At 35.7% G+C, this 13,217-nt stretch overlaps 2 protein-coding genes across 5 annotated transcripts in view; both read left to right on the top strand.

The window, feature by feature from the left end:
• Nucleotides 1-727: 727 nt before the first annotated feature.
• LOC135691403 (solute carrier family 22 member 15) overlaps nt 728-13,217 on the top strand; it is a 50,914-nt gene continuing 38,424 nt past the window's right edge. Inside the window, exon 1 of the mRNA XM_065209255.2 lies at nt 728-1,739. Coding sequence (XP_065065327.1) covers nt 1,428-1,739 — 312 coding nt within the window. The 5' untranslated portion in view covers nt 728-1,427. The remainder of the gene's footprint in view (nt 1,740-13,217) is intronic.
• Nucleotides 1,746-12,286, top strand: LOC135688637 (uncharacterized). Of its 4 annotated transcripts, XR_016145302.1 has the most exons (6): nt 1,746-5,950; nt 6,170-6,334; nt 6,975-7,128; nt 7,950-8,143; nt 9,306-10,365; nt 10,719-12,283. XR_016145302.1 is itself a non-coding variant. In XM_089116108.1 (4 exons), the coding sequence occupies exons 1-4, from the start codon at nt 6,173-6,175 to the stop codon at nt 9,438-9,440; spliced, it is 645 nt and encodes a 214-aa protein (XP_088972234.1). In that variant the 5' UTR covers nt 1,746-6,172; the 3' UTR covers nt 9,441-10,684. The 4 variants fall into 4 exon arrangements, 1 of the variants encoding a protein (XP_088972234.1); XR_016145303.1 differs by having other exon boundaries at nt 1,746-6,328; nt 10,719-12,286; XR_016145301.1 differs by having other exon boundaries at nt 1,746-6,334.

Below are 13,217 nucleotides of genomic sequence, written 5' to 3'. Positions count from 1 at the left end.
CTTTTCAAAATCCTCTAGCAAAAGCCATGTACAAACCAATTAATACATACATAAAACTTAACTTGCATTAAAGAAAAGTTGTATTTTCTCCGCCGACAAAAGAATATCAAAACCATTTTAAAGTTCACCATATAGAAATAGGGACGATAAAAAAATTCCCAGCCGCGAGGCTCTTCGCATAGTATGACATTTCACATTTTTAGGCCAAAACATGCATGGCATACCGTACCTATGAAACGCGATAGGTTTTCCGTTTCCCAAAGGATCCATTGAAGGATCACTGCTCAAAACATTTTTGCCGTATCTATTTTGGCATCCGTACGCCGTACACGAAATTACCATTGCGGTTTAGAAACATCAATATTGCCGAAAAGCTGGCGACGCGTAATGACTACCGTACTGCATGGAACTTTTTTGCCATGCATTCAAAATGGTAGCCGTGCGCATGCTGGCCTCGGGCCTCGATTAGGAGTTCGCACTCTAGTGTTTATTTTTACCTCATTGGGCTAAACCTGATAGGCAGGAGTTCCCCTTCTGCCGCTCTCAATTTGCTGACTGATTGACGTGGCTTATTATTGACGTGGCTTTTCAATGCATGAGCTTCTTGTCGAGAGAATCAATTTTCCTGATTGACATTTCTCGTAACCATTGACGATATCTAAAACAAAAGTTGATCTTATTCCAAAAAGGGTAATTCTGGGCCGTCCAGAGGCTGGCCTTATTTGGAGGGAGGGGGATGTTTGTATACAACGAATTCATCTGATTAAAAAATTTACCAGAAATTCATTAATTGTCGACACATACATCCGCAAAATATTTGTCCAACTTTCAATCTACAGCATTTTAAATCGACACCCGGTTTCATATGTTTTTGGTTTCATGACAAGCAGCCTACGTTGTTGCTTTAATGTTCTTTTTACAAAATCCTTAGCAAATTAAAGTTGACAAGCTTTTTACTATAACGTTTGAAAACTTTTTCTACTGAATTCAGGTGGTTTCCTAATTTGCCGACTGAAGGTAATTTTTTACTTGATTCACCGACTGTTTTTGGCCAGGGGTTTCCGCACCCCCTGCACCCTCAACGTAGCTACGACCTTACGAATCTTTTTCGTTCCGTAAAAACTCTGTGACGTTTTCAAGAACAAGCTGGATTAGAGACCCTGCTGTGGAAGCACCATTGTTCAACGATTGGCTTGAAACACCTGGGTTGAGCAAAGTCTGCGTGATACCCTCCCATCCCCCGGATTGTGATGGATCGTAGCAACCCGTTGCGAACGTTTTGTTGATCTCTGATTGGCTAGAAAGTTTATCTTCTCAGGGGACTTTTTAACTAGACGAAAACAGGAATTGGATTTGCTGTTCCGGTGTCGTAGATGTTGCATGTTGACGTAGATACCGTATAAACAGAAGAGAAGTTTTGGAGAAAAATGGCATCTCAAGGGAAAATGCAAGAGCTTGATGTGGACAGTATACTTCCGCTTGTTGGAGAATTTTCTCGCTTTCAATATGTTCTAGAAGCCATGCTATGCATTTCCATTATACCCCAAACACTTCAAGTTCTCATAATGTATTTTGCTGCGCACAACTCGCCATGGCGTTGCACACACAATAGCACGGTTTGCACTTTTCCGCAGAATATGACATTTAGCTCGGGTGATTCACTGTATGAAGAAAGATGCAAATTGGAGAGAAAAGAATGGGAGTTTGTCTATTCAAAAGATTACTCAATCATGACTCAGGTTTGTAGCTGTTTTATCTATTATTCTTTTCAATAATCTTTTAGCTAGCAGTGTCAATGCTAATCATAGGCGTATGGGGTGAGTTCACATAGGGAGATGCTCAATTTTTTTGCCCGAAGAATACTAACATCCATTTTTTACGGGGGAATGCTCTTACACAACATCATTAAAATGAGGCTAACTAATTAGCATTTTAAAAACATGACACGTTACCAAATAGCTTTCGAGGTTTTATTAAAAGAAATACGAATCTCTCCCACGACGGCGACGAAATAAGTCGACTATTTTATCGATATTATTTTCAAGAACATAATTTGAACAGTGAGGCTCGATATTCAAGATGGCGACATTGTCAAGTCTTTGCTGTTTTAGACATTGTAATCATGCATCATTTTAAGCAATCCTCACACTTTTTTGTTTGATCTATTTGATTTGCAGAATTTCTTTGGATAAAGATACATCCTTTCTGATGATTTCTGTTGGAAGGCTAGCATTCACACTTGCATTCCCTAATGCCAGGCAGTCTAGGATAGCTTAGTTTGATAACTAAGGGCCCCGGAACAAAAGAAGCCCAATATGCTTTTACGTACATATTTCTAAAACTTTGCTCAAATTCAAATAACTTTCCAAAATTTCTAAAGCTCTTCAACTGAAGCTCTATATTTCACCTTACACTAGCTAACAAGAAAAACTTGCTGTTTTTTAGCCTGTGCCCCAGTCCACAAATGCTGCTGCATTCATAAATTTGGTAGCATTTATGGACTGGGACGCAGGCTACGTCGTGTCGCTTTTTTGTGTTTTAACACAACAGGTTTCTTCGACATTATTCCATTACTACTGAGGCGCTCATGATTACGGTCACTTTACTCATCTCAGAGATTTATAGACGTGTTCACAATGTAGTTTTCTGATACTTTTTATCTTTGGAGAAGGCTCCTGTTCGATTCTTGCCCAAAAAAATTGGCTGCCCGAATCGAAAAGGGGGGCTTCAGCCCCCTCGAATCCCCGTCCCGCACACCTATGCTGCTAATGGTGAAAAGAACGGATTCAATATATTTCAACACCGAATTAAGTCACCATCGAACATACTGGGGTTTCCTTGCATTCATCTTCCGTAAAAAATATTTTCCATGCTATTGGAGAGAAATTGCTAGTTAGAGCTTAGTCAGGAAAGCACGAGGAATTTGTTTCGATCCACTCAATGCACTCTTCATTTCGTAAAGCTCTAAAACAATACAAGTTCAAGCTGGAGCTTCAAAGCCTCAGGCAGAACGGTGTTGAAATTGGCATGCAACAAAGGATGGGTATTGATAAAGTCCACTAGATACAATTGCGACTGCGTGATAAAGATTTATGCCCACTCATAATAGCCTGAGCCCCAGACTCCAAATAGACTTCTAGTTTGGGGTCTGGAACCCAGGCTAACTCATAAGCGCACGAGTGATGCAAAATTTTCTTTCCAAAACATACTTTCATTCATTTTGAAAAACCTCATGTACTGTTACCAAGAAAGAGGGTGATAAAGACTGAGTTTAGATAATGAATCACGGAAGAAAGTCTTGGAAACTCACAACCCCCGGCCAAATTTTTTGACTTTCTGTACAGAGGTGAATCATGAATGTAAAAGTGACCTTTCGAAAGCTTCAATTTTACGAATGCAGTTGAAGAATAATAAAGAATTGTGTTTGTCGCATTTGAGTTGAAAGGGAGTTCGGGTTTATCATCTGCACACCTAGTGGTTCATAAAACTAATCTTTGTCATTACTTAGATACTCAAAAGACAAAAACACAGTTAAAACAATAAAAATAGATTAACAAATAATTAGTAGTAACGAAATACTCTTGAGATAACAAAATTTCTAGATAAGTAGATAGTACTTTAATTCAGTTCGATGTTTTAATAGCCTTTTTGGATGCTTCAAGCGTGCCAATCTAGATCTTTCTTTCTTTAGCAAGAAAACACTTTGATTCAGAACTCCTCTAAACGCATCTTGTTGCTGAACACACAAGAAGCTTAACGTTTCTTATAATAATAAACTAAACCATATATTGACCTTTGAACATATCATGATATTAGATCGTAGCAGAGGGATACACGTAAAAGAGCCCAAAACGACACGTGATTTGTTATTTTACCCGAGAAGCAAATCCCCAAGCTAATCCTATCGTTTCATCTTAAAATAATATAAGTCCTTTTGGTTTCATTGAAATCTTGTACCCAATTTGCAAGAATGAATTGCCCTTCTGCTGTGCCGTACGCTTTCTGGCACCTGTTCCGCACTTTTCATTTGTATTTCATTTTGATGTTTCTTTGAGACAATACTTTACCATTGTGTTATTCGCTCAGCTGATCTCTTGCGAACTGCAACTGCAAGTAAGTGGGATGTTTCGAGTTAGATACATTGTGAAAATTTTCTGCTGTTAAGTTGAGCCAAGATTCTAAGCTGATTAGAAAAACTTAATCATAATTCAAACATTCTTTTCAATGAATGGGCTATTTCCGAACATAAAAACCGATGTCCTGGTCTCATCTGATATTGTGCCCTCTTAGCCTTTTGTTGTTAATATGTAGGATTATTTGTGCGTTTGACGAATCTCCTTGTAAATAGTTCAAGACTTTATTTACCCTTGCCTTTGCTTCTCTTAATCTAACTGAACTAATTTTCTTGTGCTTGAGATTAACAGGAATGTGAAAAGAGTTCCTTTGAATCATGTTAAGTTCGCCTTTTAAGTTAGGTTTACTTAGCTACTTCGAAGCCCCCTCTTGCACATCAGTGATGAATTTACTCTTTTCATAATCAACACTGATTCTCGTTGGCTATGCAATGTACTGCCTGTGTACCATCTTCATTGACTTCGACACAAGTCTCTAAGATTATTAGAGTGCTCTTGTCATCTGTAGAAATAGTCTTTACTTGCCAATTTCAAGTGTCAATGAATTTGAGGTATAAAATGGCAACTTCGCTTTAAGTCACTGAAGTTTAATGTCTGATGACAACAGCAGTCAGTCTGATGCAATAAGGGGGGCCATCAGTAACAGGTGATGCAATATCAATGCCTATCTTCTTGTCGAAGTTCACTTTAATTGCTAGTTGGACTGATTTTTAATTTAAATATGTTATTCCTTAGACAAGGTGCTCTTGGAAGTCTTTATTTTTTGACTGTTTGGTGTCATCCTTGGTCCCCTGTTCTCTCAAAGCGTACGAATAGCTAAAAGTTACAGCTTGAAACTGCACTTCATGCTCTTTCCAACATGAAAGGCTCTGAAAGATGATATCGTATCAATTATGATTCACATGAAATATTGTTTGGCTATGTACGGTCGACTGACTGTTCTTTGATATTAATGTAAAAGAACTCAGTTCAAAAATTTCAAACATAGCTGAAAAGGGCACGATTGGCATCTCTTTTGGACGAGAGTTTTGCTTTTTAGTTTGATTAAAATAATAAATAATACATCGGTTATAGTAACAGATGATTTCGCTATGTTTCCCTACATGTGCGAAATGGTGTCAGCCTTTTTTTGAAACTTGTGCGCTTGATAACGAGGTCAATCTCAATGGTAGCATTCGAAGGGGGAATCACGGGAAATCTCTTACACCTTTCGTAGAAATCTTATTGTCTTGTTTTGAAATCCTTTAAAATCATTTAGTCTTGGTCAAACCTTGTACGGTATTTGCAAGATTGACAAGGTTGGAAATTGATGGTTGAATCCCTAAACCTCTTATCCAAAAGTTGTCAATAATGAGAGACTAATAGCCGCTCTTATTCTGAGCAATATGAAAATGGTGAATCATGATATATGTTTAGAAAAGTACTCTTAATGGAAAAGAAGTTGTTTGGTGTTTTAAAAAGCTTTTGGCATTATTTAAGGGGGGAGGGGGAAGGTAGGGGGACTGAACCCTTTAGCACCACCAGTATAACACGTTCTAAATAGAGATTATCCATATTCTAAAGTTTAGAAGATAGACAATAGCTACACCAGATGATCATCTCTGCCATCTGGTGATTTAGAATTTGGACAAATAACCATGTTCTAATCATCTCACACAATCATAGTTCCACACATGTTAGCTGCGGCGCTGTTTTCCCTGGGGCTTTTGAGTTGTCAAGGCGCTTGGCAATTTTTTATAACAAATTACTGAAACATTTCTGACAGCAGAAATTTGGTTGAAAGTTTTGTCGGTAGCCGTTCAAGTTCAAAGCGAAAGGTAAGTTATTTTGCATTTGTTTTTTTATAAATCTACATTCACTTAGTCTTCTGGAACGGTAGACTGCAGTATTTTTTTTCTAGGCCTGATGATAATATGTTTTGAAACGAATTATTGTTTAGGTACAAATTAGGCCTTATCTAATCGTTTTCGAAACTTTTTTGCGTTTGAATTTTCGTTATTTGGCTCCTTTCTAAACCTCTATACACTTTCTTATAGAAAATGAATTCAGGAACAAAAAGGGGCGAAAATTATTGTTTGATGACAGACAACCAAAAACAAATCTTGGTTCAATATTTCAATGATGGCATGAGATCGACTTTGGACACGGAAAAGATAAGCGAAGCATCCAAAGTAGCTGGTTTATCAGTCCAAAGAGTAAAGGTCATTTACGATTATGAGAATATAGGAATAGGATTCTCCAATTCAATACCGAAAGATATTGTCAATGAAAACGTTAACAACGAATAACATTGCTGGTTAAAATGTAAAGAGTGGGCGCCAATTTTAAATTGAGCTCAATTTTCCCTTAATGTACTCGAACATGAAATTAGAGGCAAACATGCGGTCTTTGGCATTGAAAAGTAACGGCTGCTATTAATATTTTCCCCCATTTCCAATATGACGATATTTATAGCCTAATTATGTATCTATGGTTGGAATTGGTCTGACAAAGGCTTGTAGTCAAATAGAAGAAACAACAGCCTACATCTCTAGTATTGGCTTCGAGAATCCTTCCCTCATTTCATTGGCTCGGTGAAAATTAACTTTGGTTTTTGATGCAGCAAACTTGAGTTCCATTCCTACCAACAGCAGTAAATGCAATTGGGCAGTACCTTTGTGAAAAAATGTTCCCCAAATCAGCCTTCTGATTGTATTTATATATATAAATGTATCAATTGACTTTTATGTTTATATCACACTGATTGAGGAGGAATCCTGTTTTTTATATAATGCATATATTATTTAGTTTGGTTTGGATATCGTAACTTAGATATCATAAATTTATCTTTTATGCATGTAGAAATGGATTGGGAATCACAAAGCAAAAGAAATTAGAAAGGCAAGTAGGGGAGAAGAAGATCCAGGGGAAGATAATGAGGCGGAAAAGAAAAGATTCAAAGGGGAGAGGAAAATTTCAGCCAGGTCCATGTTCTATCGCAATTTGTCAAGAGAGGGTATTTGTTTGCTTTTATGTGATGTATTATACTAGTTAGATGTAGATGAAATTGGAAATGCAGCCATTTGTATTAGAAACAAGGTCAACATTAAGTACTGAACTGTCTTGAAGTGCTGCCAAAATTAATTGTTGCTATTGAGCATCTTAGAGACAAATGACGGTTATATATGTTTTAAAATAGCTAAATTGCTGAAACATATTGGTAACCATGAAATTATGGGTTGACGAACAATGCTACTCCATTTGGTTGCAGATCTAAACATGAAAACACCTGTTGAGGTCCTATTGTTTCAAAAATAATTGTTTTGTCATTTGACAAAGAGAACGACACAAAAGATAAACATGCCACTACATGCACAATCTCACAACCGATGCTTGTTGGCCGTTCCTTTTAGCAGAAGTATTTTTTATGCTGGATAATTTTTTATTTTACATAAAATATTCCAGAGTTGGTTATTGAGAATTGTGAGACTTTTGGAGGTTTTTGTTTGATTTGTCTCCAGCTATATTGTCAACAAAATTGATTGAAAATCACAAAATTTTGTATGCCTTTTGATTTTGAGGCCGTTCTTTGTTTTGAAAAATGGTTTCTTTTTTATATATATACTAGGGGTAGATACTTCGTCAAATATTGGGAGCAAGCCTATTGTTTTTATAAGATGACATCATATTTTCCCATTGTTTTAGAGCCAAGGACTATTGTCCTCCAAAATATTGGGGGTGACTGCCTCCCAGGTATCCGCTACCGATATATACATATTCAATTTTTGTTCTTATTTGACTTTTGTGTATCTTGCAAAATATCCCTTTGTTATTTAGGAAGGTTGAAAGGATTCAAGAACAATGCAGAAAGAAACAAATTTTTTGCAAGAGAATGGGAACTGGCTGACAATGAAATGAAAAAGACAATGGAAGAGGAGGCTGAGAAGTTTAATAGATATGAATTAAATGAAATGAATGAAGAAGAGATGGCTTTTCTAGTGAAACAACACAAGAAAAAACTACTGCATCAGGTTTATAAATTTCATTCGTATGTATTAATGTTCAAACATAGCTTCTTCAATTGAGTTTAAGGTTACGGTAAACGTTTACCGTATGAAAACATCCATTTTTTGATTTCTTCACATTCTAGAACCCGAATTTTCAAAGCACGCAATGGTACCATGTTTGAAACTAACAGAAATTTTAAAAATGGAAAAATCCCATGTAAACAAAGGTTTCCATAATTTCTTTATCAAAACTTTTAGTTGAGGTCGCAAAATCTTTGTATTTGCTCCGGTCCGTCTTTTATAGCCAAATACAACTGCGGGGGTGTTGGAAAATTGATTACCAATTTTGAAAGGTTTTTGTTTCAAAAGAAGGAGGGATTTGAAAAATCTGAGACACAATTTGGTAGCTGAGGATCTGCGCTTTCTGCTAATATAAGTCAGACTTTTTTACCTTAAACGCAAGTGTACAAAATAGCTTCTGAAGGTGGTACACTCATTTAAGCGATAAATGTGCCTGGAAAAATTCATTTTAAGATATTTGCTAATTATTTTGATATGGTTAGAACCACATAATTTTTGTGAATCAAATGATATATAGTTTAATCCGATTCCGTTAATAGTTTGGCTTTAAGAGAGAGAAAGCCAAATATTGTGTCAGAAACGTTTACCGTAACTTTAACCTTGTACTCTCAGTTGGCAGACTACCTGCCTATTCAGTCAAACAATCAGTCAGGAACATACACTTCTTCGACAAAGTTTGGTATTTTTTCTGTTCACGTTTCTACTATATAAAGTATACTAAAATCTATTTGTTGTATGGGCCCCTCAAGTCCCTAGATGGATCATGAAAGAAAGTTGTTGATCTGAATTTGATTTTATGGCTTTCTATGATTTGTCTAGAGTTAGAATGAAAACAAAGATACTGCTCAAAAATAAAATATTTTAATGTATGCAATTTTTGTTTTTTGACATGCTATAGTTTTTCTTCTAAACCAAAATTTTCCACTTGAAATTTTATCTTGTTAAGTAAATGTGTGTATTGATTGGGTAGATTTGGCACATATACTTTGCACACCAAATTCAATTTTTGCGACACCCATTGGTCACGACAAACAGCAAATGGTATAAGCTTAATGTTTGAATATTGTGGTTAATGATTGATTTGAATGATAAATTTGTTTGTTAGATATCTACCCTGGAAAGTCTTGGAGTAGAAATGTCCATCATGTTACTTGTTGGGCCTAAACTTGAAAATTTTGGATCAGCTAGAGGCTTGGCTTTCTTGTATGCACACCCATCTCTCAATGCAGATTTTTGGTAAGAAATACCCTGTGTGCCAGAGCCTCAGAGAGTACTTTTGCCTGTTCTTCATCCCTTGACTCTCTGTGAGGCTGTGGCACCAAGGGTAGGTAAGAAATCGTGCTTTCTAAGATTGTAGCATACTCTCGAGTACCTAATAATCACTCTCCCCACCTTACTAGCTTTTGAAAAATTTTCCACCTACCCCCTTTTAATTCCATTTCCCTTCTATTAGTTAATTAATAGGCGAAATTATTTTGAACATGATAAGCGTAAGCGTAAAACATCTGTCACGTTAACTTACCGAGAACTCTGTCAGAGAATTCATGTCAAAACGCAAGCAGAAATGTAAAAAAGCGCGTTCAACAGAACCCGATATCACGAGTTCAATGCATCAGTAACATAACTAATTTACGCTTTAATGTATAGAGCTGGATGGTTCTAAGTTGTTACTTCGAGTTTCTTCTCACTTAGTCATCAGGCAACTGTTCACGCTTAACATCAAATGATAGGTGTATAACAATGAAACGGAAAACAACAATTTTCAATTTGCCAACCTCCTCCCCTAATTGTCTAACCCACCCCCATCACCCCTTCGATTATTCTAACCCACGTTTATTCGCTACTCGAGAGTAATAACATTTCTGAAATATTTCATTTTTCATCAAATTTTTAGCTAAAATAGTTATATTTTCATCAAATGTTTTTTAAAATTACTTTTGTTCAATTTTTAATCAAATCTCACATGGCAATATGGCAGAGTTTTGGAACTTACCCTTCACACGGGGGCAATTTGATAATTTCATGTGGTGTATACAGGATTCTAGTAAATTTATTTTGAAATATAGCTGCGTCATAATCCTTGTTCATTTTAGATGTGGGCGATGAGAATGAAAAGAAGACCTATACATACAAGGATTTACAAGCCGTGTTTAACGAAGCTTACGGTAATAACCATTGAATCATAAGATACTAAAGATGTAGTGATAATAAATGTTCATAAGATACTAACCAAGAGAATCCCTTTCAAAACGAATTAAAATTTGATATTACTCTGTCACTCTTTCCAAACGTTTTCACAACCTGAAACTTTTGATTGGCAATTTGTTGATCAAAAAGCATTTTTACCAAAATTATCACAGAATCAGTCTACTAAGCTTTAAAGAATTACCTATCTGGCATTTTTATCCTTTCTTGAAGGTTTCATTGAATATTGAGAAGTCAATTATTTTGTCATCAAAGTTGTTTTTGCTAAACTTTATAAGCTTAATAATGACTTTCTAGTATTGTTAATTTATAGCTGAAGCAGTAAAAATTGACAATGCCAGAGTACCATACTTGAATGGCGCCTTCGAAATAGAAGGACTTCATGGTCATGGTCAGATACAAAAGATCATGGAAAATCACAAGAAAATAAAATTTCTTGTAAAAATCAATGAATCACAAGGAGCAGGGATCGGTGTGAAAGACAAGGAAATAGAGATTCCCCCATGTCTTTTGAAGCTCGTGGATGCAGATGTCGCAGAAAGAGCTCTGAATGGTAATGGGAAAATTTCTCAAAACGATCTTAATGTTATTGTCAAGTTACGAGACGAGGAATCAAGACTATTGCTGCAACAGTTTGGCCACTTCTTTGATGAAAGTGCCATAAATAGCCTACTTAGTACTTTGTCCCTTGAAAGAGGGGTTATTCTTCCAATTTACACAAAAAGAAAAGGCAAGTTCTGGCTTTTCTATTATGAAGGGAATATTTCTGAGATTGATAATGCAGAAATGGAGGCATCCATCCCAGGAAAATGGTTAGACAACAAAACTGGAAATAGATACAAACTTTTGCCACAGCCAACCTCAATTAAGAAGTTGAACATAGTTTCCGATAAAGATGGCTTGTTGTTGTTTTTCTGTCATTTCTTTGAGGATGATGATGACATTGTTGAAGTCAAGAGTGACTTTGTGAAAGATGTACAGATGTCTTTAAAAGCGTTATCTGATTAAATTTGTTAGTCTTAAATGATATGTTGAAACATTTTTGTAACCAATTGATCTTACTATTTGTTACCTTATTAATTAATAAATTAATAATTAATAACCTTTTTCAAATGTAATGAATATAAATGTACAGATATTAAAACACAAAACACTAACATTGGTTATTCGTCAAGTCGTTACTGAACATCGAGGAACGAGATCCTAATTGCTTTTGCGTGTGCCAATTTTTACTAACTTACAACCTTTTAGTAATTCTAGCAGACAATATGTTTTGTTAACATCTGCAAAGCTCAGAAAGACACTTCTTTGTTGATAAAGAAAAAGTCATTTTGACAAGAATTGAAGGAGAAAGGTACAAGGATTGTCCAATGGTGTACTCCGTTAGCGACTAGCGGCTAGTATGAAAGTAGCCACTAAGATTCACCGTTTGTTGTCTGTCAATGAAATAATTTTGTATTAAGCCTAAAAAGTTTACACCAACACCCTAAGCATTACATTTGGCATCTAGTAAATTGTCAGAAGGCAGGAAAACAAATGTTTAAAGCTGAAATAGTAAGGACTGAAATAAGAAACTATAGCTAAATGATGCAAACTTCAAAAAGCAATATATATTCATAGGAGATCTAAAACAACAACAAAGAAAGAGTAGAGCACTTCATTAGAAGTGGAAAAATTCAGCCAACCAGCAATTAAAAGGTAAAGGTAATTCTTGATCAACCAACCAGCAATTAAAAAACAAAGTATGAAAGTAAGTATAGAGTTAGTTGAATGCTTAGAAATAAATAAGAATATGCAAAAACCCCAACTCTCGCAATACCAAAAGTCGAAACCCTATCAAGGCAAAAATATATGAACTTGGACTTATGTTCATGTTTCAATAAAAAAATGAAGACTTCTGTATCTATATAGACCAATAATCTGAAAACTGTTGTCTATGTTTTGCGCCACTTTTTGAAAATTGATGGAAGCAGTAGTTGACATAGAAAGCAAAGAAGGCTTATGTCACGCAAGGTACTGTGAATTCAATTATAGTGAGCAATATAGTTTATCACATGTGCACCACAACTTTAAAGGCGCGTTATGTAAATGATTTCAGGTGCCGTTTTAACATTTTTTAGGGAAACAAAAATGCATTACGAACGCTACCAATAGCCTGTTTCCAGCGCCCCGTCTCAAAGGAGATGATGATCCGAGCAGGCTTCGTGTGTTTATCATAAGATGAAAAATATGCTGATTGAATTATTGAAATATTACAATGTGTGGGGAAAAGACCTGTTACCAGGGCATACAGGAAACCAACATAGTCACTTGAACCCAGGGGTAATTCAGGCCTATGAAATCTGAAAGGGCTAGTTGTGGGCCATATGGAGATTGGAGGAGGAGGCAAACTTATGGAGGCAAGTTAACTTTTTTCAAAGGGCTTTTAATTGGAATGTTTTGAAATAGATTTATAAAAAAACCGAAAAATATTTTCATCGTCATCAATTAGAAAAAGGTTAAAAGAAAATTTACGGTAACTTAACTATCATAACTGAAAAGTATATCGATGATAAATAAAGCATCAAAAAGGCAACCTTCGTTTGTTGTTTTGAAAATTTATATTTCTTAATGTTAATTAAGACAAAGTTTTCAAAATCCATTGAATCGGTATGTGAATGCATAACCATATAAAAGTTGCAACAGAAAAATCTCAATCGAAGTTGTTACAAAAATTTCTCAATTTATGAGTTTTCGTATTTTCAAGTGTATATACGATTTATGGACAAAAATTTACCATGAAGGGTCTGGGGTGAGACAGGAACAAACTGCT

This window comes from Rhopilema esculentum, chromosome 4 (assembly GCF_057945365.1).
Source record: "Rhopilema esculentum isolate cy_ngs chromosome 4, ASM5794536v1, whole genome shotgun sequence".
NCBI classification, from domain to species: Eukaryota; Metazoa; Cnidaria; class Scyphozoa; order Rhizostomeae; family Rhizostomatidae; genus Rhopilema; species Rhopilema esculentum.
This window is presented reverse-complemented; position numbering and strand designations above follow the sequence as displayed.